General features: G+C 40.2%; 1 protein-coding gene and 1 pseudogene across 1 annotated transcript in view; both read right to left on the bottom strand.

The window, feature by feature from the left end:
• Positions 1–1,516, bottom strand: part of LOC137004415 (NACHT, LRR and PYD domains-containing protein 3-like) — a 44,400-nt pseudogene extending 42,884 nt beyond the window's left edge.
• The window catches only part of LOC137004414 (NLR family CARD domain-containing protein 3-like), a 43,175-nt gene continuing 18,412 nt past the window's right edge, over positions 1,390–26,152 (bottom strand). The window contains exons 7-9 of the mRNA XM_067364705.1: positions 6,424–6,597; positions 5,252–5,425; positions 1,390–1,567 (exon numbers count right to left, since the gene is read on the bottom strand). Coding sequence (XP_067220806.1) covers positions 1,390–1,567; positions 5,252–5,425; positions 6,424–6,597 — 526 coding nt within the window. The remainder of the gene's footprint in view (positions 1,568–5,251; positions 5,426–6,423; positions 6,598–26,152) is intronic.

Below are 26,152 nucleotides of genomic sequence, written 5' to 3'. Positions count from 1 at the left end.
AACTTCTTAGAAAAAGGATGTGGATGAGGACATGAATGCTTTTTACAAGTTGAAATCTTGTAATTATGGCAAGAGCTGAGCACGTCTGTGAGGGAGAACTGTAAAAGGATGCGCGCCGTGAGGCGCGCCCGAAAAATACAACCGCACAATGTTTCTAGTAATTCGCGTATGTAACTAATTTAGTGTTGATATATTTTTTACAAAAAAAAAAAGAGTATCCTGGGGATGTTGGAGGGGCACAAGAGAAATCTGGAGGGGCACAAGAAAAATCTGGGGGGGCATTGCCCCTCCTAGCCCCCCCCCTAGACCCGGCCCTGCTTATGACTGATCGCGCTCAAACGCGTCCAGTCAGAGCCAGTTACATTCAGTCTGCGATTACAGTCGGTGTTCAAATTTCATGTGTGAGTATATAAATCGGCTCCAGTCGAAGGAAACAATCGGTATGTTTGCTCAGTTCAGTCTTAGAATGTTTCAGCTAATCGTTAGGTGTGTCCCTGGCTTTAGGAGAACTCTTAGTGGTGAGATAAAATGTTTTGTGAATACGGCCCCAGTTCTATAAATGTTATAATATACAATATGTACATTTTTATACAATGTAATCACATTTATATTATATATATATTATAAATGTATATCTATAATAAAATATATTTCATGAGATACTGTGTCAGTCTCTGTCTGTATAATGTGCGGGATTAACAAGTGCATTTGTGCAATCTTTTTCAAGTTTGCAAAACAATCTTTATTAGTCAGCCAATACCTTGGATAAATATGATACAGTATTTGAATTGTCACATTGTGTGCACATAATTAGGAAAAGCAAATCTAAAATGAATTTCTCAACCTGCTGGGAATGGTGGTCCATGAAATTGTGGTACATTTTACTGAAAACATCAGATCAGTCACATTAAAATGGATAGAATAAACTGAAGATGAATTAAAGACTCTTATGTTACAGTACATTCCTCGTGAAAATATAGGCATATAATTATTTAAATGTTTAACTTCATGAATTTAAAATGATTACATGAATATTTATTTGAAATTATGGTAACACTTTCTAAATAAGGTTCATTAGGTAAACATTAGTTAATGTATTAACTTACATGAACTAACCATGAGAAATACCTTTGTTAAAGGCATTACTAATCTTCATTAACATTAGTTAATAAAAATACAGTTGTTTATTGTTTGTTCATGTTAGTTCACAGTGCATCAACTAATGTTAACAAGTTTTTAAAAATGTATTAGTAAATGTCGAAATTAACAATAACACAGATTAATAAATGCTGTATACATGCAGTTCATTATTAGTTCATGTTCAGTAATATAGTTAACTAATGTTAACTAATGAACCTTATTGTAAAGTGTTAATGAAATTATTAGTACTTACTGCAGTGTCTCTAGTTTATAATGTGGAGAATTCTTTAGAGCAGTGAGCAGTTCAGGTCCAGAATCTCCTAGTTTATTCCATGTCAGATCCAGTTCTCTCAGGTGTGAGGGGTTTGATATTAAAGCTGAAGCCAGAGCAGCACAACCTTCAATTGTGACACCACAACGACTCAACCTGTAGAGAACAACGATACACTGTTGTTGGTGATAGAGATGTGCAGTACTACTGCTACAATTTGGCACTGGAAATAGTAGTCAACTAGTCGGCCAAAATTATTTCCAATTAAATAATTTTAATATTTTAATTACACCTTTACATTTTGCTTTATTTCTTTAACTTTTAAGCTTTTTTTTATTATTTATTTTTAGAAATATTGAATCCTACAATTATTTAAAAAGCTGGAATTGATGAAGTTTCGATTTACATCAGTATATTGTATAATGTATGTAATTGTATGTATGTATGTTATGCATTTAGTAACATATTTTGTTGTTGTAATAATAGATTATTTAAGTTTAAGTCAGAATTGCAGTATATAATCTTGTAAATGTGAGAAAAAAGTCTGAATTTGGAGAATTTCTACTGAATTTCTACTGAAGCCCTAAACAGCCATTTATTATTATTTCTATTTTGTTTTCTCGTGATCACGACTTACTTTCTTGTGATCTCAAGTTAAGTTGTTTTTAAGATGACTGTTTGATTCTGAAACACACTGCACCCGGATTCTACTGTTGCTATAGTAACGAACAACTTTGACACGCATCTGATCGACGGATAAATCATGTGCTCTTATATTGTCACATTTCCTGTCATTCCCGGACTCCATTTCCCATAATCCTCCCTGCAAATTACCTGCACTCACTCCACCAATCAGTAATCACCACACCCAGCTGCAGCACATTATCTGGACTATTTAAGCCACTCACATCCTCACAATCATTGCAAGGTCTTGTATTATTATGGTTGCATTTCTGAGCGTTTATCATTCTGTTTGTCTGCCTGTTTTGACCCAGTTTTTCCCCGTCTACGTTTCTCTGCTGCCTGCCTTTGGACTGTTTATTGTTTACTGGACTTGTGATTGATATCTGCCTGCCCTGATTCACTGCCTGTATTATGACTACGATTCTGCCTTATCCCTTCCATAACTGTTTGCCCCTGTTTGACCACGAGACTTGTTAATAAAAGCCAGCACATGGATCCCATGTCGAGTCCCGATTCATTACATATATATTGTGGATATTTCAGCAAAATGTTTACTTCACTTAATAATAAAGTCTACAATAAATAAATAAATACAGGCTAATCAATCACTGTTCAATTAATATACGCTAAAATGTTTTATTTTTTGTAATCAACATGTTTAAATGATCAACAGAGCATTCAACACCTCAAGTGCAGGCGGAGTGCCAGATTATTCTATAACAATTCTAAACACTTTTAGAGCTGCTTGGATTCAGTCCACTTTATTTTCCTCATTCATTTGAAATAAAAATTATATTACATAATGTGTTTGTTATTTTTATTCATCATGTAGGATAGGCTGTGATATCATGTGTGTTATGTCTTCCTCCTCCTAGTTCTTCCATTATAAAGAGGTGCAATACTTCAGATTTCCAAAAAACAAAACTTTAATCCAGTTAATATAGGCTACACAATCTTTGTTGGGATGCTGTTTATGAAGAGTGTTTATGTGTAGTATGTGTGTGGTTTCCTACAAAGAAATGTAGAAATTACAATGGCCCTCATTTATCAAACGAACGTAGAAACCAGCGTACATCCGAAAGTAAAAATCAGCTTATGACAACGCTCACGTGTGATTCATTAAACTTTCGTATGCGGCCAATTCCGTCGCACGAATGAACCGGTGTTGATAAATGTGGTGGCTGAAAACAATCGTAATTTAAATATCACTCCCCATATTTTAAAAGCCTCGCCCCATAGTTTACGACACAGAGAAACGTAACCCGGCCGTGAAGAGGAAGTATTCGCATGAAAAAGAAATTTATCTTACTCTAAAAACCATGGACATTATAATAATAATAATATATAATGTTAATTATAATGTCTATGCTAAAAACACCAACCTCGTAATTGCAAACAATACAATTAATTCAAATAAAAATACTGGTAAAAAAACTAAACTAAAACTAAATAGCCTACTTACAAACATTATTAATATATATAAATTTGGTTATTTTTGTACCTCACTCCAAAGAAAATTCTTTAAATTTATTTTATTCAGAACAAAACAAGAATGAAAAATTAGTAGCTATATATTATAAATGTAAACACAAATTAGGCTATAGTGGCATTCATTATAAAGAAGAAAGGAATTTATTTAAAGCCAAACTGAGTTGGGCTCACACAGCCTACCTCTCATTCGGAAGGAATCCAAACGTTTCCATATTCACGATGTAACATTTATTGGTTGCTGAACTACTAAGTAAATAAGGCTTTCTATTTCAGTCTTGTTTCAATATCCACGTAAAACATCATCCTTCACATGCGCAAAAATGTGTTTGGTTGGGCGTTGCGTGTACTGACTGGTACAGGCGGGTAGTGGACCATTTAAAGGTGCCATAGAATGCTTTTTCACAAGATGTAATATAAGTCTAAGGTGTCCCCTGAATGTGTCTGTGAAGTTTCAGCTCAAAATACCCCATAGATTTTTTTAAATTCATTTTTTTAACTGCCTATTTTGGGGCATAATTAAATATGCGCCGATTCAGTGTGCTTCCCCTTTAAATTCTCGCGCTCCAGACATTAATACTGGCTTGTTTAATGCCTTAAACATGAGCTAGCATATGCAAATATTGGGGGCGTACATATTAATGATCCCAACTGTTGCGTAAAAGTCGGTGTTATGTTGAGATTTGCCTGTTCTTCGGAGGTCTTTTAAACAAATGAAATTTACATAAGAAGGAGGAAACAATGGTGTTTGAGACTCACTGTATGTCATTTCCATGTACTAAACACTTGTTATTCAACTATGCCAAGGTAAAATATGGAACGCTAGAACTGATATGTAGCGTATGCGTGTGTGAGGCACCTGCACGATCGATTAAATTTAATAAAATAAAGATAAATATTTTAATAAAATAAACTAATACAATGCGAACGTGGCCTGTATTAGCCTTCTTGATCCACAGTTTTTCTCTTTTGCTTTGTTAATCTGTTAATTATTTCAGTGAAATATATTTTGTGTAGTCACAGGCCTATTTTTTTTTTTTTATTCCTTGTAGGCTATATTACTCTGTTTTTCTCTGCGTTGCAGGTGCATGATGTGTGAATCCTAATGTTCTGTTGATGTTGCCATTTGCGCATCCAAAGCGAAATCACTAAAAAGAAAAAACAAAAAAACATTTGTGGTATTTTAAGACTCATCTAATCTAATTTAATTTTAATTTGACATTCAATTCGTGTCGTTTAATGGTTAAAGATCGGTTAGTGAGTGATTGTTGGTCAGGAAAATAAACTAAATGTTCTTATAACAGTTCTCCACCAGATTTACTATGCTGTAAGCAAGCTCCCGCTGATTCAAAAATGTGTGTATACAAGCTGAGACCTGACGTGAGATTTGAGCGTAGTCACCACTCATGCTCATATTGATAAATGCCAAATTTTGCATGGAAATGAGCGTACGCACAGTTTTATGGTGTATGATCGTTTGATAAATGAGGGCCATTAGGTTACACACTATCACTGAATATTGGTAGGCCTTGGGGGCCTTGGACGCGATTTGCATCATGGGTGCCCAAAGTAAACTGTACAGAGATCCCAGAAAACTCAGCCACAACTGTGATGGAACAAAATTGTATTAAATTCAATCAAGTTCATTAAACTAAAAGATCATCTTACCCCAGTTTCTCCAATTTACTGTCAGGATTTTTGAGTTCAGCAAAGATAAGCTTAACTCCTAAATCTTTAAGATTATTCTCAGACAGATCCAGTAATCTCAGGTGTGAGGGGTTTGATCTCAGAGCTGAAGCCAGAGCAGCACAACCTTCATCTGTGACTCCACAATAACTCAACCTGTAGAGAACAATGACACACTCTTCACTCTCTCAGATCACAACACACAGTCCATCCATTTATTCTCCAAACCGTTTGTCCTATAGGGTTGTGAGGATGCTGTAGCCTATGACCTTCACATAAGGCAAAAGTCATTTATTGCATATATGTGCTTTTTCAAATGTTTTGATCAGATGGTTTATTTGTTGTAAAACTACATGTATCCAAAAAACAACAAACAAACAAACAAACAAGGTCATACAGGTTGGGGATGGATAAATAAATGAATGATTTATAATCTTAAAGTCTCAATTTGAAAAAGCAAATATAAACTTGGCTTGCTGCTGTAGTCAGGTTTACACAGTGTTCGGCCACTCACTGATTACACTGCAGCACCACCCCTTGCCCACACAAGTAATTTTGCTTTTTTATAAAATGAAAAACCATTTAGTTCAGTTGGACAACAGACATCTCATTAATAAACTAAAAAGCATCTGCTTTGCTCCATATAACACATAACATATAACACAAGCTGCAAAGTTAAAACAGCGCAGATGGAGTCAGATGTTGTTCTGTCAGTCATAGGTCTTTCATGTGGTGAACATGACTCAGGTTTTTGCATAATGCATTTAATAGTTAATGGCCAAATGTATTCGGTTTTGCTATTGTGAAACTTGAATGAAAGTTCACAATGATGTTGCAGATATTTTTCTTCAGGTTATTATTAATGATTAAAACCTCTTTCTGTTCCTAGTCACTCTCTAGTTAATGAGCTCATCAGTGTATTTGTCTGACTTCACAAAAATAACATAGTTTTTTTTTTTTTTTTTAAGAACTCAAGTTCTTTTTTAAAGAACTTTATTTGTCTTATGTATATGAGTAGTTATTTTTATTTTTTTATTTTTTGTAGTTCTGAACTGAATTCTCCTCCAAACCTCAATAGGTTGTGGGCAATATTAGTCGTTAGACTAATATTGAATTCTGAGACTTCTGAGTAACGGACCGTGTGTGATTCTAACCTGAGTATCTCCAATTTGCAGTGAAGATTCTTGAGTCCAGAAAAGAGAATCTTCACACCAGAATCTCCTATTTTATTCATTGACAGATCCAGATGTCTCAGGTGTGAGGGGTTTGATCTCAGAGCTGAAGTCAGAGCAGCACAACCTTCATTTGTGACTCCACAATCCCTCAACCTGTAGAGAACAATGACACACTCTTCAACTCTCAGTTCAGAACACAAAGATCAGATAAAACCAACTTATGACATTTTGATTAAACACTGCATGATCAAAAAAAAATTTTAAAAATTAAACATATGCACAGATGAGTTCACAATAAGATATATAACTATAATCTATAGATCTATACGTTTTTAGCGGGACATTTCTCAGCATGCACTAAATGTGGACAAATCCACAAGCAGGGTTGCCAGCTTCCCTTACTAACCAGTTTGACTTTATTTCCATCTCATGTCTACAGAAGTTCTTATTGGGAATTAAAAGAGGTTTAGATGTTGATGTTTTATTGACAATAATAGTTTTGTTTAAAGTTAACCCTCTACAGCACAGCATTGCCCTCAGGCAACGGTAAGTTTTCTTAAGCCCTGTGTTTGGTAACGTTGGGCAACGTTGTGCGATAAGGGGTACTTTTTGAGGAGGTTTTGGGCAATACCTCACATTGGCAACAATGTATTATAAGAAGGGAAGATGCAAGGTTCCTGGGTGTGCAGGAACACCCAAAGTGATGTGCAAAAATTGTAACATACACCACTATTTCACAGCAGAGAAGAAGTGCTTTTTGAAGTTTCGTACGAAGTGAAATCTTATTACATGAAGTGCATTATAATGGCATAGCACACTACATGATACAGACCTATGCATGTATCAAATGCAGTATATCAATGTCTTTCATGTGTTTTTCCCTTTTTACTTAATGAAATTTTTTTTTTTATAAATAAAATGTTCCCAAATTAACCAAAAAATTATGTGGAATATTTTTTTCATGTGCCATCAACATGTGGCGCATAGTGTTTGCTTTAGTTGACTTTTTAAACAATAGTTTTTCTCTGGCTGCTGTAACTGTGTGTTTATAAGACACATTTGTAATGGCAAAAAACGGAAGAGAAAATGTGATCAGGTTGTTGGCTAGTGTAATGACTGAGACAAATCAGACACAATACAATAGTTCACCAATAGTTTTAAGCTCACTCTGGGATTTGACTGTCCTCATCCCCCCGAGAAGCTTTCAGTTAAAAGTTTATTGCACCGAGGAATGTGCTGCCGCATGGAGAGCAGAGAAGAGACACACAAAATGTGCATCTCTCCTGCATTATCCACACATAACACAGACTCTCTTGCATTAATGTACAGACAGACTGTTTTATAAATGAACATTAACAATCCCAGGAGATTAAATATTATCCATTATTACCATTGCTGTATTACAATCATTGTATTCACGTATGTATGTGGTTTTATGATACATTTAAAGTAACTTCAATTATGCCATGTTTAGTGTCTATGGGTTCCCAGCGGGAAGATTTGAATGCTCGCGTGTGCGGTATGTCCATACCTGCGCAACACATAAGTATTACAAGAATCTTTAGTGGTTTTTCTTCAAAGCTCAGCCAGTTTAATCTTGCTCAGTCATAAAAGCCCCAACAAGGGGGAGTGTTGTCACCCGGAAACACAACACCGTCATTGGCTGCATCAATTTTAAGAGGTTGGACTTTGACCAGAGGTTAAAAGCTAGAGAACAAGGCCACTCCCTCTCTTCTTCCTTGCTTCTGGACAAACGAACAGGTCTCCTTGCGGCCGGCCTCTCTAGGCCCGGCCCGCAAGGCTGGTAGGCCCCCGGCCTACAACACCCAGCCATGTGCTCATCACCCAACAGACTGGCAACAACTTCAGATGATAACCTCAAGATTTATCCTCAACCTGCAGATCTGACGCTCCTCAGCCTAAGGGCACATTGCAAGTATCATACATTTTAATGCTAAACAGCGATTTAGTATTGATTTGTAAGACTTACCTTGCTGTTGCTAAAAGAAACTGATGAGTCCTTTCCAGAGTGTCTTCGACTTTCCTATAGCTCTAGTAACAGTACCTCTTCCAGTTCAACTCTATCATTACTCATTCTGACCTACATATGTGTGTGACCCTTTGTGTATGTTATGTTATGTTATGTTATGTTATGTGTTTGTTAGTTTAGGTATGTGTTTGTGAGTTAGTTAATAAAGATTGTGCACAATACATGTTTGGTTCTGACTCCATCTGCTAATGAATTGCCTCTTAAGTGATATAGACCCGAACCTATGCTCTAAGTGGCACGGTGCGATAAGAATGTTATTTTTCCATAACCTGGAAATGAACATCTCTTAGAATTATTAAACAATCAACACTAAGTGTTCCCTGGAAAACAGGTTAATTGATAGTAATATTAAAATTAATGTAGCTATATCCAGTAAATCTGATTAACCGATTTACATATTCATAATTATTCATAATTAATAAACCATATTGAGTTATGAATAATTATTAATATTTCCCCTTTGAGTTAATTTGCTACATATCTGGTGGAGAACGAAAGGCAGCATTTTAAGCAATTGTTTGCAGATGGACCAGTAGGCAATCATGTGTTTTGATAATCTTTATTGACATCTTATACATGCACATACAAATTTCTGATAAAATCAGCAAAACTGGGGCTTGAATGCGCATTCCCTTGAACGGCAGGACGTTCCTCGATGCTATAATGCATATTTAAATTGTACGAAGAAGCTAACATGAAATTATCGAAGAAATCATAATTTCATTTGCTAAACGAGCGTAAGACTTTTCTGACGACGGAATCGCAGATTAGCAGCGCATACAAAGGGTATTAGAATAAATTTACCTGAACTTGGGCGAAGAAACCCCCACTTTCAGTTTTAAATGCATAAGTCTTTCTGACGATGGAATCTCAGATTAGCAGCACGAACAAATAAACTTCCCTGATCTTGGGCGAAGAAATCCCCACTTTCAGCGGTAAATGCATAAGCCTTTTTCTGATGACGGAATTCCAGATTAAGCAGCAAAAATTTACCTGTGTGACGAAGAAATCTCACTACAGAGTTTGTAATGGTGTTCTGGGCGAGACTCCCCATTCACCGATTAAAGGCCTTTTTACTATTCGTTACATCACTGTATTCATATTAATACGCTGGACCGCACATATGAAACACACACAACGAATTTGTGGTGTAAATTCTAGCTTAGCTAACTAGCAATCACCACTGTCTGTGAGGTGATGTGTTGTTGTGATTTGTGAGTTATGCGTGACCACACTGGAGTTCACGTCTTCCAATTGCAGCACGGTTAGAATTCTGCTCTATTCTGATCGTGTTGCAGGCTGGCATTGGTCTCCTGGCAACGCATGACAGAGCGTGGAGAGCAGACACCTCTGAAAGTCCAATAACATCACCCACATCACAGACTGTTGTGCAAACAACAAACCGCGTGTAGCCTAGCTCAAGGGAAATCCTACACGTATACCCTATAAGTTAAAACCCTTTAGCTCGACTAAAAGCTGCTAGCACCCGGCTAGCACCTAGACACGTACGAGCATGAAGCATTCAAGCCGAAGACTTTATAGACTTCGGGATCCCTTTCAGGAGGGATTCTGATTTGAACTGTTGATGGGAACACAAAGCGTTGTGAAGCTCGGAATCAAATGAATCAACTGAGTCACAAACGATTCATTGAACCACCAATTGCGAAGACTTAAAGAGACATCTTTAATAAACCATTCACAAATGTTTTATTGAAGGTGTAATCAATTAAAAGTGATCAACGAATCACCTAATATCCTTAAACATGAGGTTTCTGTTAAGACATGATATTTCAGTAAACTGTAGAGCTTGTTAATGAAAACTGGACTATACCAGACAAACATGACAATATGTCTCTTCTCGTTGTCAAATGCATCATTTAAATGTGTTAAACACATTTCATATACAAATCAGGTATAGACATGGGTTCATGGGACTTAGAGATGAACCATAGACATTTCAAATCACTTTGAAACCGCTATGACGCATCATGAAGCCTTGTTTACTGATATCACATGACTAGCAGCTTGACACTCGCTCCGAATCACTGGTTCAAGACAAATGATTCACAGGCGTCCCAAGCTTCACAAGGCACGCCTCAAAGGCGCCCATCTCTGGTTTAAACCATTTGTGTGTGTGTGTGTGTGTGTGTGTGTGTGTGTGGTGTCACTCACTGTGTTAAGTCTGAGTATCTCTATCCAGTCAAGTTGAATTTAAATTAAAATTTAATTAAATCAATTTGTTCAGTTTCCAATCTCCTAGAGCTCCAAGTTTACTCCTTATATATATATATATATATATATATATATATATATATATGTGTGTATTTTTTTCTCCCTATTCCTCTATTTTATTTCCACTTCATTCTAATACTTCATTCACCTGACTATCCCTATGCAGCCAAGTTGAATTTAGTTAAATTTGAAAAATTTAATCAATTTTGTCTATTTACCTTTCCTTTTAGATTCCTAAATCTATAAGGAAATTCTAAGTTCATTTTTATTTCGACTTTATTCCTCCTCTATGTGTCATTTTATTTCATTCTTCGTTTACTTAAGCCTGAATATCTCCATTCGGCCAAGTTGGTTTTAATTAAACGTAGCATTTAATTAAATCAACTTGAGTATTCACCTTCCCTTTAGGTTCCCTAGAGCTAAAAGGATCTTCTGTTTTTACCCTATTTTGTTTTTGTTTTTGTTATTTTACCATTACCATCTACCCTCTTTTTATAGGATTACAGTAGTTCTAGAAACTGTTGTTTCCTTAATGAGGCATAATGAGTTGTAGGTTATTACTATCCTATCTCTTAGCTACCCCTCCTCACTCCTTAGCACCGAGTACATGAAGTACGGCCGCCGTCCAGTGCACTTTTGGCTCCGGAAAGGACTAGAAACTCTTCCCGTGTTTCTTGTCCTTTGATCTCAAGGCATCTGGCGTTTCTCTGCTAGCCTAGAGATTAAGTCATTACTTGAACCAGTGACACCTGCTTAACCATATTTCCTAGCAAAACTAAATAGGTAAAAACCTCTTTCCTTTCCTTCCTTTCCCTTTTCTCATTTCATCTTATTGTTCTTTTTTCTTCTACCAGTTTATTAAATTCATTTACCTTATGGTGAAAATTTCTGGAAAGGAACCATCAGTATTCTAATAGTTTAATGACGTGTACCAGCCCCGTCATCAGTTAACACAGCTTACATCCAAGATAGTTAAACCCCTTAGTCTCATACCGGCTCTCCCCCACTTCAGCCATTCACTCCCTTTATGGCCCACATAGCTGTATGAACTTGCATTTGCCTGTGCTATCTCCCTCTCATGTCCCCAAAGTGTGTCGGTCTGCCCAGGACCCCCAGGAGACCCAGCGGAACAATGCGATGGTGGCCCTTCAGCCAAAGCAGTCAACGACCTGCAACAGCAGAGCAAGGGACAGCGAGATCGGCAGCACCAGCGGACACGGGACACCTGGCCTGAGCCACAAAGAGCTTCATCCTCTCCTTAGCCCATGCTCATACGGGCTTCCAACAGGAGGTAATTGAACGAACGCTGCAAATCACTGAGTTCCACAGAGAACCAACCCACTCAGCGTGAGAAGGCACAGGACAGAGGCAAGGACCATGACAGAGTAGAGCAACTGAGGGAGGTCACCACTCTTCAGGAAGCTCGGACAGTTGTTGAACTTTGCCATTTAAAGAACGTAAGGAACTGTTTAAATTTAAAGAGACACTAAAGCTAAGGCCCTTGAAGGCCATCCACATGCAGAACTGAAAGTCAAACACTGACTCCACAATTCAGCAGCGTGAGAGACAAACACATTGTGGTCCGAACTGAACTGAAAACAGCCCAGAACTGAAACAGTCCAAACAACTACAAATGGACCACACAAGGAACCTGCAACCTGAGGGACTTCACAGCAGCTGCAGCAGCAGCAAAAGCTCCCCCAGCCCTACACAAAGGGGGGAGGGGCCAGAGCCTGCAGCTTAGGAGACCACAGCACCAATGCCAACATAATAGACATTCCCTTTGCCCCAAAGTCCCTGACTGGTGTGATCCACCAAGACAGTCTCTCTGTTCTGGATCACACCCCACCAGATTCACTATGAGTTTTGACTTAACAGCCAGAAAAACTCCAATCAGACTATCCGCAGCTGAAGCCAGTCTGCATAAAGGATTTCTCAGACCCAGAAGCCTGAATGCAGATTGAGTGCTGCCCCCGACACCAAGCAGGGCAGATCTGAAAGTCCCAAGGTTACTGCCACCGACTCAGACAAACCTGGAATGAATGGAGGACACCAACAGGACCTTTGCCTCCTACAACAGCTAGTCACCCCTTTGGACAGCACAACCTGCCCTCACACAATGGCACTCATGTGACTTGATACAGAAGGCCTGTAACACACAAGGCCCCTCAGCAGGGGGTTCTCAAGACCCCAATGACTTTGAACTGCAAACACAGTGCCTTCCACATAGCTTCTACAAAGGTTCCTAGTTAGCATAAAGCACACTGTACATTGATTTCCATGACAACGACTTGTCAAAGGATATGGTAACTCCAACTACGGCACTATGACACTAGATTGAACTGGTTAAGCTAGCACGGCCTAACGGCACTCGCTTAAACCACCGTCCAACTAAAAGAGTGTTTAATAATGTATAGCTCCGAAATGACATTTGACACAACGTTCGATTCGCATGTAGATCGGTGGTTCTGGCTTGCTAGATGCAGATAAAACTATAGCTTGAATTGACACCTCTGCTGTAACAGAGAGAGGCTTGCCACATTTGAATAGGTCAAATGGTATCAGTGTAAAGTTAATCTGATTTTAGCGAAGAAAACCTCATTTCAGTATTAGAGCGTAAGCCTGTTCTGACGAAGGAATCTCAGCTCAGCAGCATGTAAACTGTACCAGTAATTATTCTACTTTGGTTGAAGAAATACCAATTGCAGAATTGCTAAACCTGTTTCTGATGAAAAATCTCAGTACAGTGTTATATGAATGTAGATTTAGATGTCGGCATCCTTTCTACAGAGCAAAGGCCTTAGAAATTATAGTCAGAGAGACTCATTCATCTAAACTTTAACTGCATCTACAAGCATAACCACCGGGTGATCAATACTATGTTTCATTGGCCAATAGAAACACCAGTATCTATTCACAAGACGAGACTTCTGCGCACCTCGACCAGTTTGAATTGCGTCAAATCTGGGTAACTACTCTTTAGATTAGTCAAAAGATGTTTCAAGTAGAGAGAGAAGAATTTTACATGAGTAAAATTTACAAATGTCAAACCATACTTGCATCTGACTGAATTTAAGGTTGAATTATTGAAGTATAAGCATACTATTTTAACTTGATGCGTAACTCGTTTCAAATGCGCAGACATTCTTCTCATGATTACAACATGATTACACTGCTTCTCATGATTACAACTTGTCAAAGGAAGTACTAACTCGACACCTTGTGACATCATATTGTAACAAACCAGGCTAGGGAGCTAAGCTAATGCAACCTAGCGGCCCTCCAGCTAAGGTGGCTAACTAAATTACTATAGTAACAGTTAGCATTTTTGCTTGAAGCCTTTAACCACATTCCTGGTTTTCTGACCTTTTCATTTCCCTTACCTTGAATTCTTCTCAGCTAATTTCATCTGCACTTAGGTGCATTTCTCCCTGAACACTGTTCAGCTAAATCTGCAGTTACTAGGGTAATTAAAGCTAAATTTAATTACATGTAAACTGTTTAGTTAAAGAAGAATTCTAGGAGTTATTGAGACTTGTCAATAGCACGCTAAACTAAACTTCAAAACACAAATGGTTTGGTTCTGAACATGCTGCGGCTGTTAATCACTAGTGCTATTGACTATTTCCAATTGGTGGTCATTCTGCTGTATTAATCACTTCTTTAAATCTTTGATTTGATTTGTATTGATTTGTAATCATAATAGCCATCAGCTATTAATTTTATTAGTATTATTTCTTTCATCTATGTGATTTATTTACATTTTTCCTTTCTCCTCGTGTGGTTTAATTTCCCCAATAGGACCACAAGTATCTAGACATACCTTCCTTCTTGATTTTGTTAATTTACAACAGTTGCTTCAATTTTATGAGCCAGTTACAAAAGTAATCTGAACGATTGCTATGGCATAATTTTGAGCACCACTAATGAACACAATCCAATGGGAAGCTCTCCTCCTCCTCTCCCTTTCTCTCTTCCATTCATTCAGAGGTCGAGCCCGTTGTGAGCCATCAGTACGTTCTGATAAATAATTTGACATTAAGAACCATCTAAAGTCATTTATTTAACCCAGCTGTATTTTATACACCTGGCTGCTCTCTGTGCCTTTAGCCCTAAATTCTGTTTGATCTTGCAGTAGTCTCTTGCCCTTACTCTCACCACAAGCGTGCCTAAATGTTGCAGATGCTCAGCCTAACTGCCCAGATGGCAGACCGAAAGGACTGGCTAGGTGTGGTGAGGAACACCCTCCTAACCAGGGCTGCTGATCACTTACAGCACCAGAGCCAAAAGAAACTGGACAAAGATGGAAGAGAAGTAAAGGCAGATGACTCAAACCAGGGGTATGATCACGATGACCTGACTGAAGTCAACTTCTTCCTGGCCCACAACCTCACTGGTTTGAAACAGGAGGTGAACACCCTCCAACTCCAGATCACAGAGACTCACAAGGAGCTGATGCATGCTAAAAGCCACATAGACCAGCTAGAGATGGAGGCTCAGGAAAGACACAAGGACCCTAACAGAATAGAGGCACAGAAGAAAATCCACAAAACCTCAAAGGCTCTGACAACTGCTCAGCAACGAGAGCAGCTGGAAAAGGCAGCCAGAGAAGATTTGGTAAAAGAACTCTGTCACAAATAGTCACTGTTAAAAATAGCAAATTCTGAACTCTAGGACAAAGATGACAGGATCAGGACCTGTGAACGTCCTCTGGATGTGTCCAGATCTGGGACTGAAGCTCTGACCCAGCAGCTGGACAACACCAAAGATGAACTTGACATGGCCCAAAGAGAACTGAGACTCTCTTGCCTGCAGCAGAATAACCTCCCCCAGCCAAGCACAGAGGTACAGAGGGGGGAGCCAAAGCCTTCTGCTTGACACCTTATCAGCCAATTTCTTGAAATCCTCTAAAGCTACAGAAGGAGAAGGATTAATTCAGACAGACCCAGGCACCAGACCTACCACAGGGAGAAGCCATGGATGGAAACATCCTCTTCCTGCAGACACCGCATGATCTCCAACAGCAGGTAGCACAAGTGCGACTGGACATGCCTGCATCGAACCTGTAGGAGCTTCTAGCGCTAGTAAGGAGCCCCATGAACAGTACTTACTTGAGAAGTACTCAGAAGCACAAGCTTCTGACAACTCACACAAGACCACTCAGACCTGCTCAAGTCAGCGCTGCCACTAGAGCAGAGGGACACAGCAAACTTCAGACTCCTTTGGACTGAGAGCAGAGGTAACAAACGCTTCTGTCATCAACCCTAGGTCAGTCTGAAACACTCTTCACACTACAAATCCCATAAACTCTTCCTGCAACCACCTGCTTCACGGGTGTCCGAATGACAGGTGACACTGTCATGGCACCTGCGACCTCGACACCTGCTGAGCAAGCTCAAAGACCTGAACCTTGCCACCAGCAAACGTCTCGCCCGCACTAACTGACTTTAGGGTGACAGGTGACACACCGTCAAGGCACTGGATGCCTTGATTCCTGCAGCACCAGCTCAGAGAACTTAGCTTGCCCACTGTCTGCATCAACCGCCACAGAACGACCACCACTCCAGGAGACACATACAACCAGGGCCCATCACAGCCTTCCAGCCTTGTGTGTCAGTGATGTGTCTGATCTTTCTGCACCTTCAACGTCGCTCAATGTTGCCATAAGAGAGACAACAACGAGCGAAAGGGGGGGAATTATGTAATGACTGAGACAAATCAGACACAATTATTTGTTAGTTCACCAATAGTTTTAAGCTCACTCTGGGATTTGACTGTCCCCATCCCCCCGAGAAGATCTCAGTTAAAAGTTTATTGCACCGAGGAATGTGCTGCCGCATGGAGAGCAGAGAAGAGACACACAAAACGTGCATCTCTCCTGCATTATCCACACATAACACAGACTCTCTTGCATTAATGTACAGACAGACTGTTTTATAAATGAACATTAACAATCCCAGGAGATTAAATATTATCCATTATTACCATTGCTGTATTTCAATCATTGTATTCACGTATGTATGTGGTTTTATGATACATTTAAAGTAACTTCAATTATGCCATGTTTAGTGTCTATGGGTTCTCAGCGGGAAGATTTGAATGCTCGTGTGTGCGGTATGTCCATACCTGCGCAACACATAAGTATTACAAGAATCTTTAATAGTTCTTCTTCAAAGCTCAGCCAGTTTAATCTTGCTCAGTCATAAAAGCCCCAACAAGGGGGAGTGTTGTCACCCGGAAACACAACACCTTCATTGGCTGCATCAATTTTAAGAGGTTGGACTTTGACCAGAGGTTAAAAGCTAGAGAACAAGGCCACTCCCTCTCTTCTTCCTTGCTTCTGGACAACCGAACATGTCTCCTTGCGGCCGGCCTCTCTAGGCCCGGCCCGCAAGGCTGGTAGGCCCCCGGCCTACAACACCCAGCCATGTGCTCATCACCCAACAGACTGGCAACAACTTCAGACGATAACCTCAAGAGTTATCCTCAACCTGCAGATCCGACGCTCCTCAGCCTAAGGGCACATTGCAAGTATCGTACATTTTAATGCTAAACAGCGATTTAGTATTGATTTGTAAGACTTACCTTGCTATTGCTAAAAGAAACTGATGAGTCCTTTCCAGAGTGTCTTCGACTTTCCTATAGCTCTAGTAACAGTACCTCTTCCGGTTCAACTCTATCATTACTCATTCTGACCTACATATGTGTGTGACCCTTTGTGTATGTTATGTTATGTTATGTTATGTTATGTTATGTGTTTGTTAGTTTAGGTATGTGTTTGTGAGTTAGTTAATAAAGATTGTGCACAATACATGTTTGGTTCTGACTCCATCTGCTAATGAATTGCCTCTTAAGTGATATAGACCCGAACCTATGCTCTAAGTGGCACGGTGCGATAAGAATGTTATTTTTCCATAACCTGGAAAAGAACATCTCTTAGAATTATTAAACAATCAACACTAAGTGTTCCCTGGACAACAGGATAATTGATAGTAATATTAAGATTAATGTAGCTATATCCAGTAAATCTGATTAACCGATTTACATATTCATAATTAATCATAATTAATAAACCATATTGAGTTATGAATAATTATTAATATTTCCCCTTTGAGTTAATTCGCTACACTAGTTATTGATGGTGACAATCATAATCTAGTGGCCCGATTCACCGGTCTCATCCAGTGTCTAAACTGGTCTAATCATATGGGTAAATTAATTTTAAAATGTTTAAAAATTGTAGGCATGTTATTCTACAACATGAGATTTAACAATGTTTTAATCAGATAATCTTTAAGGATACGAAAACACATTGTACACCACGGGTCTCTAAACTCAGTCCTGAAAGGCCACTGTCCTGCAGATTTTAGCTCCAACTTGTCTCAACACACCTGCCTTAAAACAGGAACAAGCCAACGCCAACGAACTAGTGGCGACAAAAGCGTCTGCGTCTGTGTCCAAAGTTGCCCTGACAAACCAAACCAAGGCTCGACAGCCAACGGCCAAATAGCACGTCTGTTCTGCTCCTATGTAAGATAAAATGCCTGTCCGAACAAGCAGGTAGCAGTAGCTGAACAGCCAATCAGAATGATCAGATGGCCCGACGGACCGACGAGCTCCGACGCCGATTCTACATGTCGAATCGGCTGAAAAAAGCCGATGAGGACCAACTTCAGCCGACGGTTGCGGAACGCACTGAGAAAACTTAGTCGGCCGACAAAGAAAAATTGCCCATGGCTGAGCATTGGCTTGGTATGATTCTGTATTTAGACTCACTTAGACATCAAGAATCAATGTATGAATCTCAATAATGGTGACAAGCTTCATGCTGCCATGCATTCTGGGTGCATCACACAAAACTCATCCATGACTCCCATGAACTGCAGTATGAAGCATGTCACTGTTCTGGGAACTAAAAACTTACCACTAAAAACATTACAAAAACAAAAGCATTTCTAGCTGAGCAATAAACTGCAATTTCTGCATTGTAAAATGCCTAAGGCAGTGCTACAGGGAGACAGGAAAGACAGCTGATCGTCCTTGTAGTGACAAACCACATGTAACCATATGTCCCCCCAGAGGTGTGCAAGAACTTGCAAATGCATTGGTGGATGAGTGGAGTAACATCTCACAGCAAGAACTGGCAAATCTGCTGCAGTCCATGAGGACGAGATGCACTGTAGTACTTAGGGTTGTCAAACGTACCAGTACTTCAGGACCAAATTTAAATTTTAAAAATGTAATGGTACCAGTCTTTCTGCAGTACCAGTAGTATTGAGTACCAGGTCAATCCGGTACTCACTGCTTTCAAACACGTTCTATTTAGGGGTTCAAGTGCCTTGTGCTGAAACCCTATTGTAATTGTTAAATTTTGCAAGGATCAGCATTCTCCCCTAAAAGTGATCGGGCAGACCAAACCATAATTCGTAGAGATTTTGAAACTTTGAGGGCTGGTAGCACTCACACCGCCTACAACGTCACCAAGGCTCTGCCCGATCGGCCTGACGTGTTCCTACAGTGGCAAAATTTTCAGGGATATTAGGTTTTTTGAAAAACCTACTTTTGTGAGTCCAAGGTTTTTGGCTCGATCTGAACTAAACCAATGCAGCGAGATTCTCCAGAGTCTGATGAAAAAAATTAAAAATTGCCATAACTACTTCACGGTTAGTTCAATTGACTTAAAAATTGGCATGACTTTGTCCGAGGTGCCATGATTGTCTACAAGGACATTGATGTATCTCAAAAAACATGTCCGCCATCGGCCAATAAATTTCGAGCAGCCATCAGACAAGGTTAATGGAGGCCAATCAGAGTGAAACTCGCTGGGCCTGTGAGGAATTCAAAAGAAATCGGCCACCAGGAGCGCCTTTGCGTTTTTTTTGTGTGTGTGTAAAGGATTGTGTATTGCATGATTTTTCGTACATACCCACAACATTCATACCACGTGGTAGAACTTTGCCTCTAGGACCGCCGCTGTCCAACAAATTGTTTGTTAAACATTGAAGATTAATTTCAAAAACCAACTTTGGCAAACTAGTCCTAGTTTTTTTGGCTCAACCTCGATAACTGTTAAAAATCTTTATAAACCATAAATTTCCTATGGGAAATTGACTGTATTGACAGTAAACTGTCTTTTACATCTATGATCTAGGTGGCAACATGTTTGTTAAATAAAACATAAACCTTTTTGCGCATGCGCAAAGACCTTAGAGAACTTGAACCTCAATAATTGCTGCTTGCACAGCTATATTTACAGCATGTTTTTGCAGTGTTAAACATTGTAGTCAATGTTTGTTGAGTGCGTGAACACAATGGCCAGTCAGGTGTTCAAGTTAGTCATAATCTGCTCAATATGCAAAAGTTTGTTCAGCGTGAGCTCTACATACTGGCAAATTGTTTTGTAATAACAATGTATAAAGATGACGCAAGTAAGAGATTCATTGTGCAGTATAGATAGATTTTTTTTATTATAATGGGAGTTAGGAACTTCTACTAGGGAGTTAAGGAACTTCTACTCTGTGTTGATTACGCAATGGGGGGGTGGGGGTGGGGGTGGGGATGGGTGGAGGCAGCCTATGACGTCATACAGCGCAACCCGGGCGTATAAAAGGAGCGCCTAGGGAAGCAGTCAACCATCTCATCGTCTTTCGGGACTGTTTGTGTCTGCCACTATCATGCTACTCTACCATTTCAAGGTATTTATCATGATATCTAAATGCTTTAGGAAGTGTGCTGATCCGTGTCCGAGATTCTTGACGCTGGAAGATACACACAACCTTTGCATTCACTGTCTGGGGGAAGAACACACATGGACAGTGCTTGAGGGCGCTGTCTGTGCAAACTGTGAGTGTTTCCCTATGAAAACGCTTCGTTCCTGCCTGGCCCTCTTCTCGAGAGAAGGGGCGCTGACATCTGCGTCTGGCGGTTCTGCGTCTGGAGTGTTCTTCTGGCAGCTAGCCCCCGAGAGCAGGAGATGGCGGTGGAGGAAGAGGCGAGCGAGACCGCCTCTTTCTCCAGGCCTCCTTGCCCAGCGTATGCCGAGTTACTGGAGGTTATGGAGGGCGCTGCGGGCAGACTGCAGCTGCCATGGGTGCGTGAGAGGAAAGAAGGCTTGACGAATGGTTTCTTTCCGGCCATAACCCTGTAACTCCGGTGAGCCTTCCATTCCTTCTGGATCTCCACGTAGAGATTGAGAAGGCATGGAATACATCCGCATCAGCGAGGAAATTTCGCTGTTGTGGATGGATTACACCAGAACGAGTATGTGTTGATGCCGCCGGTTGACGAGATGTTCGCAAACTATCTTGTCATGGGCAGCACACCGATGCTAAAAGCTCCGGTCCTGCTGTCTAGAACCCTAAAGATGACATCTCGTCTGAACGGCAGGGCATACGCTGCTGCAGGTCAGGCTGGCGCGGCTTTGCACACAATGGCAGTGTTGCAAGCCTACCAGGCGGACCTGCTGAAGGATCTGGATCAGGGGCAGGGTTTGTCCCCTGATGCGGTAGCTGAGCTGCGCCGCACCATAGATCTCGCTCTCCGGGCCACCAAGCAGATGGCCGCCTCGATTGGTCGATCGATGGTGGCCATGGTGGCCACGGACAGGCATCTGTGGCTAAACATGGCAGACATCGGGGAGAAAGAGAAGGGCTTTCTCCTCGATGCCCTGGTCTCGCCTTCTGAACTTCTTAGCAGTTCCGTTGAGACAGTTGTTGGGAAGTTCAGAGAGGCAAGGGTGCGCTCAGCAGCTTATAAGAACTGTATACCGCTCAGATCCGATTCTGGGCCCAGACAACCAGGAGGCCCTGGCCTGTCTCGAGGCTCAGCGATCCAGTGTCTTCACTCGAGCGCCTCCTCCACCTTGGAGTAAGTCGCAAAAGCGGTGGGATACGAAGAAGAGGGAGCAAGACCTAAGGGAGGTGATCGAACACAGGCGCCAGCAACGCCGGTAATCAATCTCCTCTCTGACGGAGGCATGTTACATCTACCCCCGCCCCTTTTCTTCGGCCTCCCAGGGAATTTTAATCATCTGTGCATGTTCAGGAGACACCTTTGAACAGTCAGGCTGACGGCTGGGCCCATGATGAGTTTTTCTCTGACGGCCCGCCTTCTGGATTGATAGTAAAAGGGTTCTGTTGGCTTAAAACCTGGATTCTATCCTTCTTTTAAATTCAGGAGAAGGAGTCCTTGGTCTTCGAGCCACGGGAAGGTAAGACAAGGTCCGATTTATTAATAAAAGTTTGACCTTGTTTCATTCCTGTGTATTGAAATTTTCCTGAATGTTTAACAGTAAAATATGTAAAAGGGGTGGGCAAACTGAAGTAGTTTCTGAGAAGACTAAGCAGGCCAAAAAATGGCTGCCGTTTAGTCTTTTTTGAGCTTCTCAGCTATTTTTCAGTATAGTCTGAGTTGGCAACTCACTACTTCAGTTTATATGTGTCGGTGGCCTTAAACCGGTCGCCTGATATCACTGCTTGTGAACTTCACTTTCTTTCTCTTTCCATGAGATTCAGAAGTGAATGACGGGCTTTTATAGGCTGTTGGTGCCAGTTGTTGTTAAACTAGGCCCGTAGCTTAGCGGCTAAGCTAGAGCTAGGTTATCGTGTTATTTGTTTAATAACCATTTAGATATACTATCCCTGTTGTTGGATTTATATTCCCTAGTTCTGGCCCCTCCTGAGGGAGTGCTTAGGCCATATGCCCATTATCCCCTTTGCTTTGTAGGTGCAACGGTTGAGTTAAAAGCTAGGTTGTGACTGTTTTAGACTTCTTGATGCTGTGTCTCAGGTGGTAGGCCCTTATCTTTGTGTAGATAAGTCATGCAGTTGTGCTAAGCCCCACTTTCTAGAACTTTTTATGCTATGGAAAATTTGTTTTTTTCCCATGAGCTACTTGTTAAAATTGTCAAGTTTGAGTTGACGTTGCTAACATTTAGCTTCCATCCTCTATGGCTCAGTGCAGATTTGAGAATCTGTGGAGAGAAAATTATTTTCCTCTTTGAAAATAGCATATACATCAAAACATTGCTTTGGAGTTCAAGACCTTTGCCCTGCATTGTATGTGACCTTACTTATACTGCCACAGGTCAGCACCTATTCTTATAATAGCAGGCTCTCTCATTAAGCTGCTATTAGAGACATGGGTGACCTAATTTTCCCCATTAATAGGTCTATTGGTGTTACTGAGTGCATCACCTGTTGGATTGCATACTCAGGGTAGTAGTGCCACTTTCTGAGGAAAGATGGCTGCTATTAGCTTCCCTTGTGATCTTTAACGGCTATATTGTATATAACTTAGATTGTAGGCCTGTTCATCTAGCCTCCTTCTAGTTAGCATTTGTTTCTTCATGCTGTTAGTTGATCAGTGTTTGCTACAAATACCACAGACCTTGCCATGTGTTTGTTTGAGGTATAGGCCTTATGGGCCTTCCTTAGACCGCGTTGGCTTTGTTTGGTTCCCTTTTTGTGTTATGGTACATTGCCTGTTGGAATGTACCCTAGCTCAGGTTGTAGATAGCTTCCCATAGCTTATTTGGGTTTGAGCTGGTTCCCTGTAGCTTGTTCCCCTGTGAATTCATGAGCTGAAGCCGCATGTCACTAGAACGATAGGCCCCCTTAAGGCCTTCCTTTTGGTTTACATGTTGGCACAGTTTGTGTTTTTACTCTCAATAGGCTGAACGCTACTTGTCGCTGAGATTGTAGTTCCCTGCGGGGCCTCCTTTTTAGTTGACTTGTTGGCTGGATGCTTTGTGAACCATACCACCTAGCGGCCATGCCCCACCCTGACGGATAGGCCCTGATCAGGCCTGTTCATGTTGGGTGGCAGTGTTTTATGTATTTCTTCTGAGGAAGCTTCTATTAAATACTTGGCTTTTGGGCAGTCTGGTTATGGCAGCCATTTGCAGATGCCATTTGTTTGCTAGGTAGGCCTCCTTTCGGCCTCCGGTGTAGCATTTGGATTTCAGCTACGTACTCCTCTCGCTGTGAGAGGTTATGGTGTTTTTACAGAGTACTTTGAGTGGCTAGCCCCTCAGGGTGTACGCTGTGGTGAAACCTTACTGAGGTTAGGTTAAACTACATCCGTCTCCTTGAGTCTGATCTGCATTCTAGCTGAGCTAATAGCCACCTAGCTTGTAAGATGGATCTATTATATACTCCTAGAAAAGGCCACTGGACTCATGCCATATGTCTAAGAGGTTACTAGGTCCTGAGGGGCCGCCTTTCTGAACATATTGGTATATGTTGGTGTATATTTCTCTCAGAGAAACCTTTATATACACTTACGGTTGGCCAGGGGCCCAGATGGTAACTTAACCTCCTTTGAGTCGGTTATTTATCGTTCTGGTGCCTGAAAACACTGCCACGAGCTGTCTGTCGAGGTCAGAGGCCTGATTGGGCCTTCCTTGATGCGTGCTGCATAAGTTGTACTCCTCTTGCTTTAAGAGTAAAAGGTGCTTTTAACCCTCTGGAGTCTGAGGCTGATTTGGGGCTTGGAGAAGTTTTGACTTGCCCTGACATTTGTGCTTTTTTCAGTTGTTCATAAACATATAAATGACAAAAGTGTCATTACACTGTATTCAACACAATCTAGGCTACAATAATATGTGAGAAACATGTATGTACATGTTTGTATTTTTGAAGGAATAATGTTTATGCGTGGTTATTGAAAAAACAAAAAACTTAAGTCACTGAAATAAGGCCAAAAAAAAGTATATTAAATCTGTGTTTACAAGACTTCTGGGTATTGGAGGATGTAGACTAGAGTTTTTGCTTCAGAATTATGTAAAAATTATGCTGCCTAGTGCCTACTCCTTCATATAAAACAACATATTGATTTAGTTTTTGTAAGACACTTTTTGTCAAGAAACAATATGCGTGGAGGCGTGAATCAATATGAATAATGGGCCATTTATACCTGAGAAGACAAAAGAATCACATAATAATGACCTGAAATGACTTGCATATTAATGAGGCCTTTCAGTCAGGTAGGCTGTGAAAAAACCCTCTGTAATAATGTCTAAGCTCATCATAAACAGCAATACTGTGAAATATTATTACAATTTAAAGCAGAACTAAGTAACTATTTTTACCTTAATAAAAAGTTTTCTAAGTCCTTACGATGGTTAATTGACTTGTAGTGGTGTGTTTGAGGCGAGCACTAACCCCCTCTGGCACGTCTACGCCAGAATACAGCACTTGCAAGTTGAGCTGCATCGACCCGACACAATCTCGCCTCACGTTCACGTTCACGCGAGAGTGACAAAATGCTTTACGGTAATTCAAAAACAATGTATATATTATGACTTTATAAGACAATTTAGAAAATTACCCACCTCCATCGAGTGTACTGTATTTGCAAATTACCCACCTCCTCTTTCTTGTACTGTATTTGCAAAACTACTGCGCTGGTGAGCGTTGTAGTCGTTGTAGTCCAGAGCTGCGCTTGGAGTATTTACGACAGTGTGATTGACTGAAGGAAACTGTAGGGGGAGCTTCGCAAATCATACTGAGTTCCGCTTTAAAATAATGGTATTCTATTATATTCTTTAAAATATAATGTATTTCTGTGATGCAAAGTGTCTGAACAATTATGTTACCTCTATGGCATTTCATATAGGCTTTCAGCTTAAAAGCATGCACATTTGCAGAAATATTGATGGATTCTTATATATTTATGTCAATTTTCTATATTGAGAAGTAATATTTATTGTCATCACTATGAGTGCTGGATACTGTGTTTTCAATTCATACTTGCAGCCGGAGGGTGCTCTGTACACCTTTAGTCCACAAATTATTCTAAAGAAGAAGAGGACATTTCAGGAATGGTGTTTTCAATTCATACTTGCAGCCGGAGGGCGCTCTCTGTACACCTTCAGGCCACAAATTCATATAAAAAAAGAAAAGGAACTAGGAACTAACGGCATGTCTTCTAGAGACCGCTAACCATGGCTTTAACATCCAAATAAACACTTTTCAAGACAATAAATACACGATTGAGACAATGCATACAAGTATTGCCTCTGAATTTCCGTCTGAATAGCGCTGGCTCCGTGGGTGCATTAGTGGGTAATGAGCTGGATCTCAGACTTCTCACATGGCTCTCTTTTCATACAGATTACATAAACACAGAATGTTTGTTTTCGATTTGACTTGCACGATTTAAAACCTGACATTTCAACTTTTCTTTAGACATAAGTGTCATTTTTTTTGTCATTAGTATTCATAAGTTACAGTTCATTTTCTGAGAACTATCAGATTGGACTTCGTTCAGAGGGAGAGGAGAGATCACGCATCATGTTAGTTTTCTTTATTTTACAAAAAGCACAACATTGTGTTTTTACTCTGAGTGTACACAAATAAAAGAAGACATTCTATAGTTTCAATTGATATATTACTTATGTCTCTATGACAAGAAATGACGGAGTAT

Source organism: Chanodichthys erythropterus, chromosome 17 (genome assembly GCF_024489055.1).
Source record: "Chanodichthys erythropterus isolate Z2021 chromosome 17, ASM2448905v1, whole genome shotgun sequence".
NCBI lineage: Eukaryota > Metazoa > Chordata > Actinopteri > Cypriniformes > Xenocyprididae > Chanodichthys > Chanodichthys erythropterus.
This window is presented reverse-complemented; position numbering and strand designations above follow the sequence as displayed.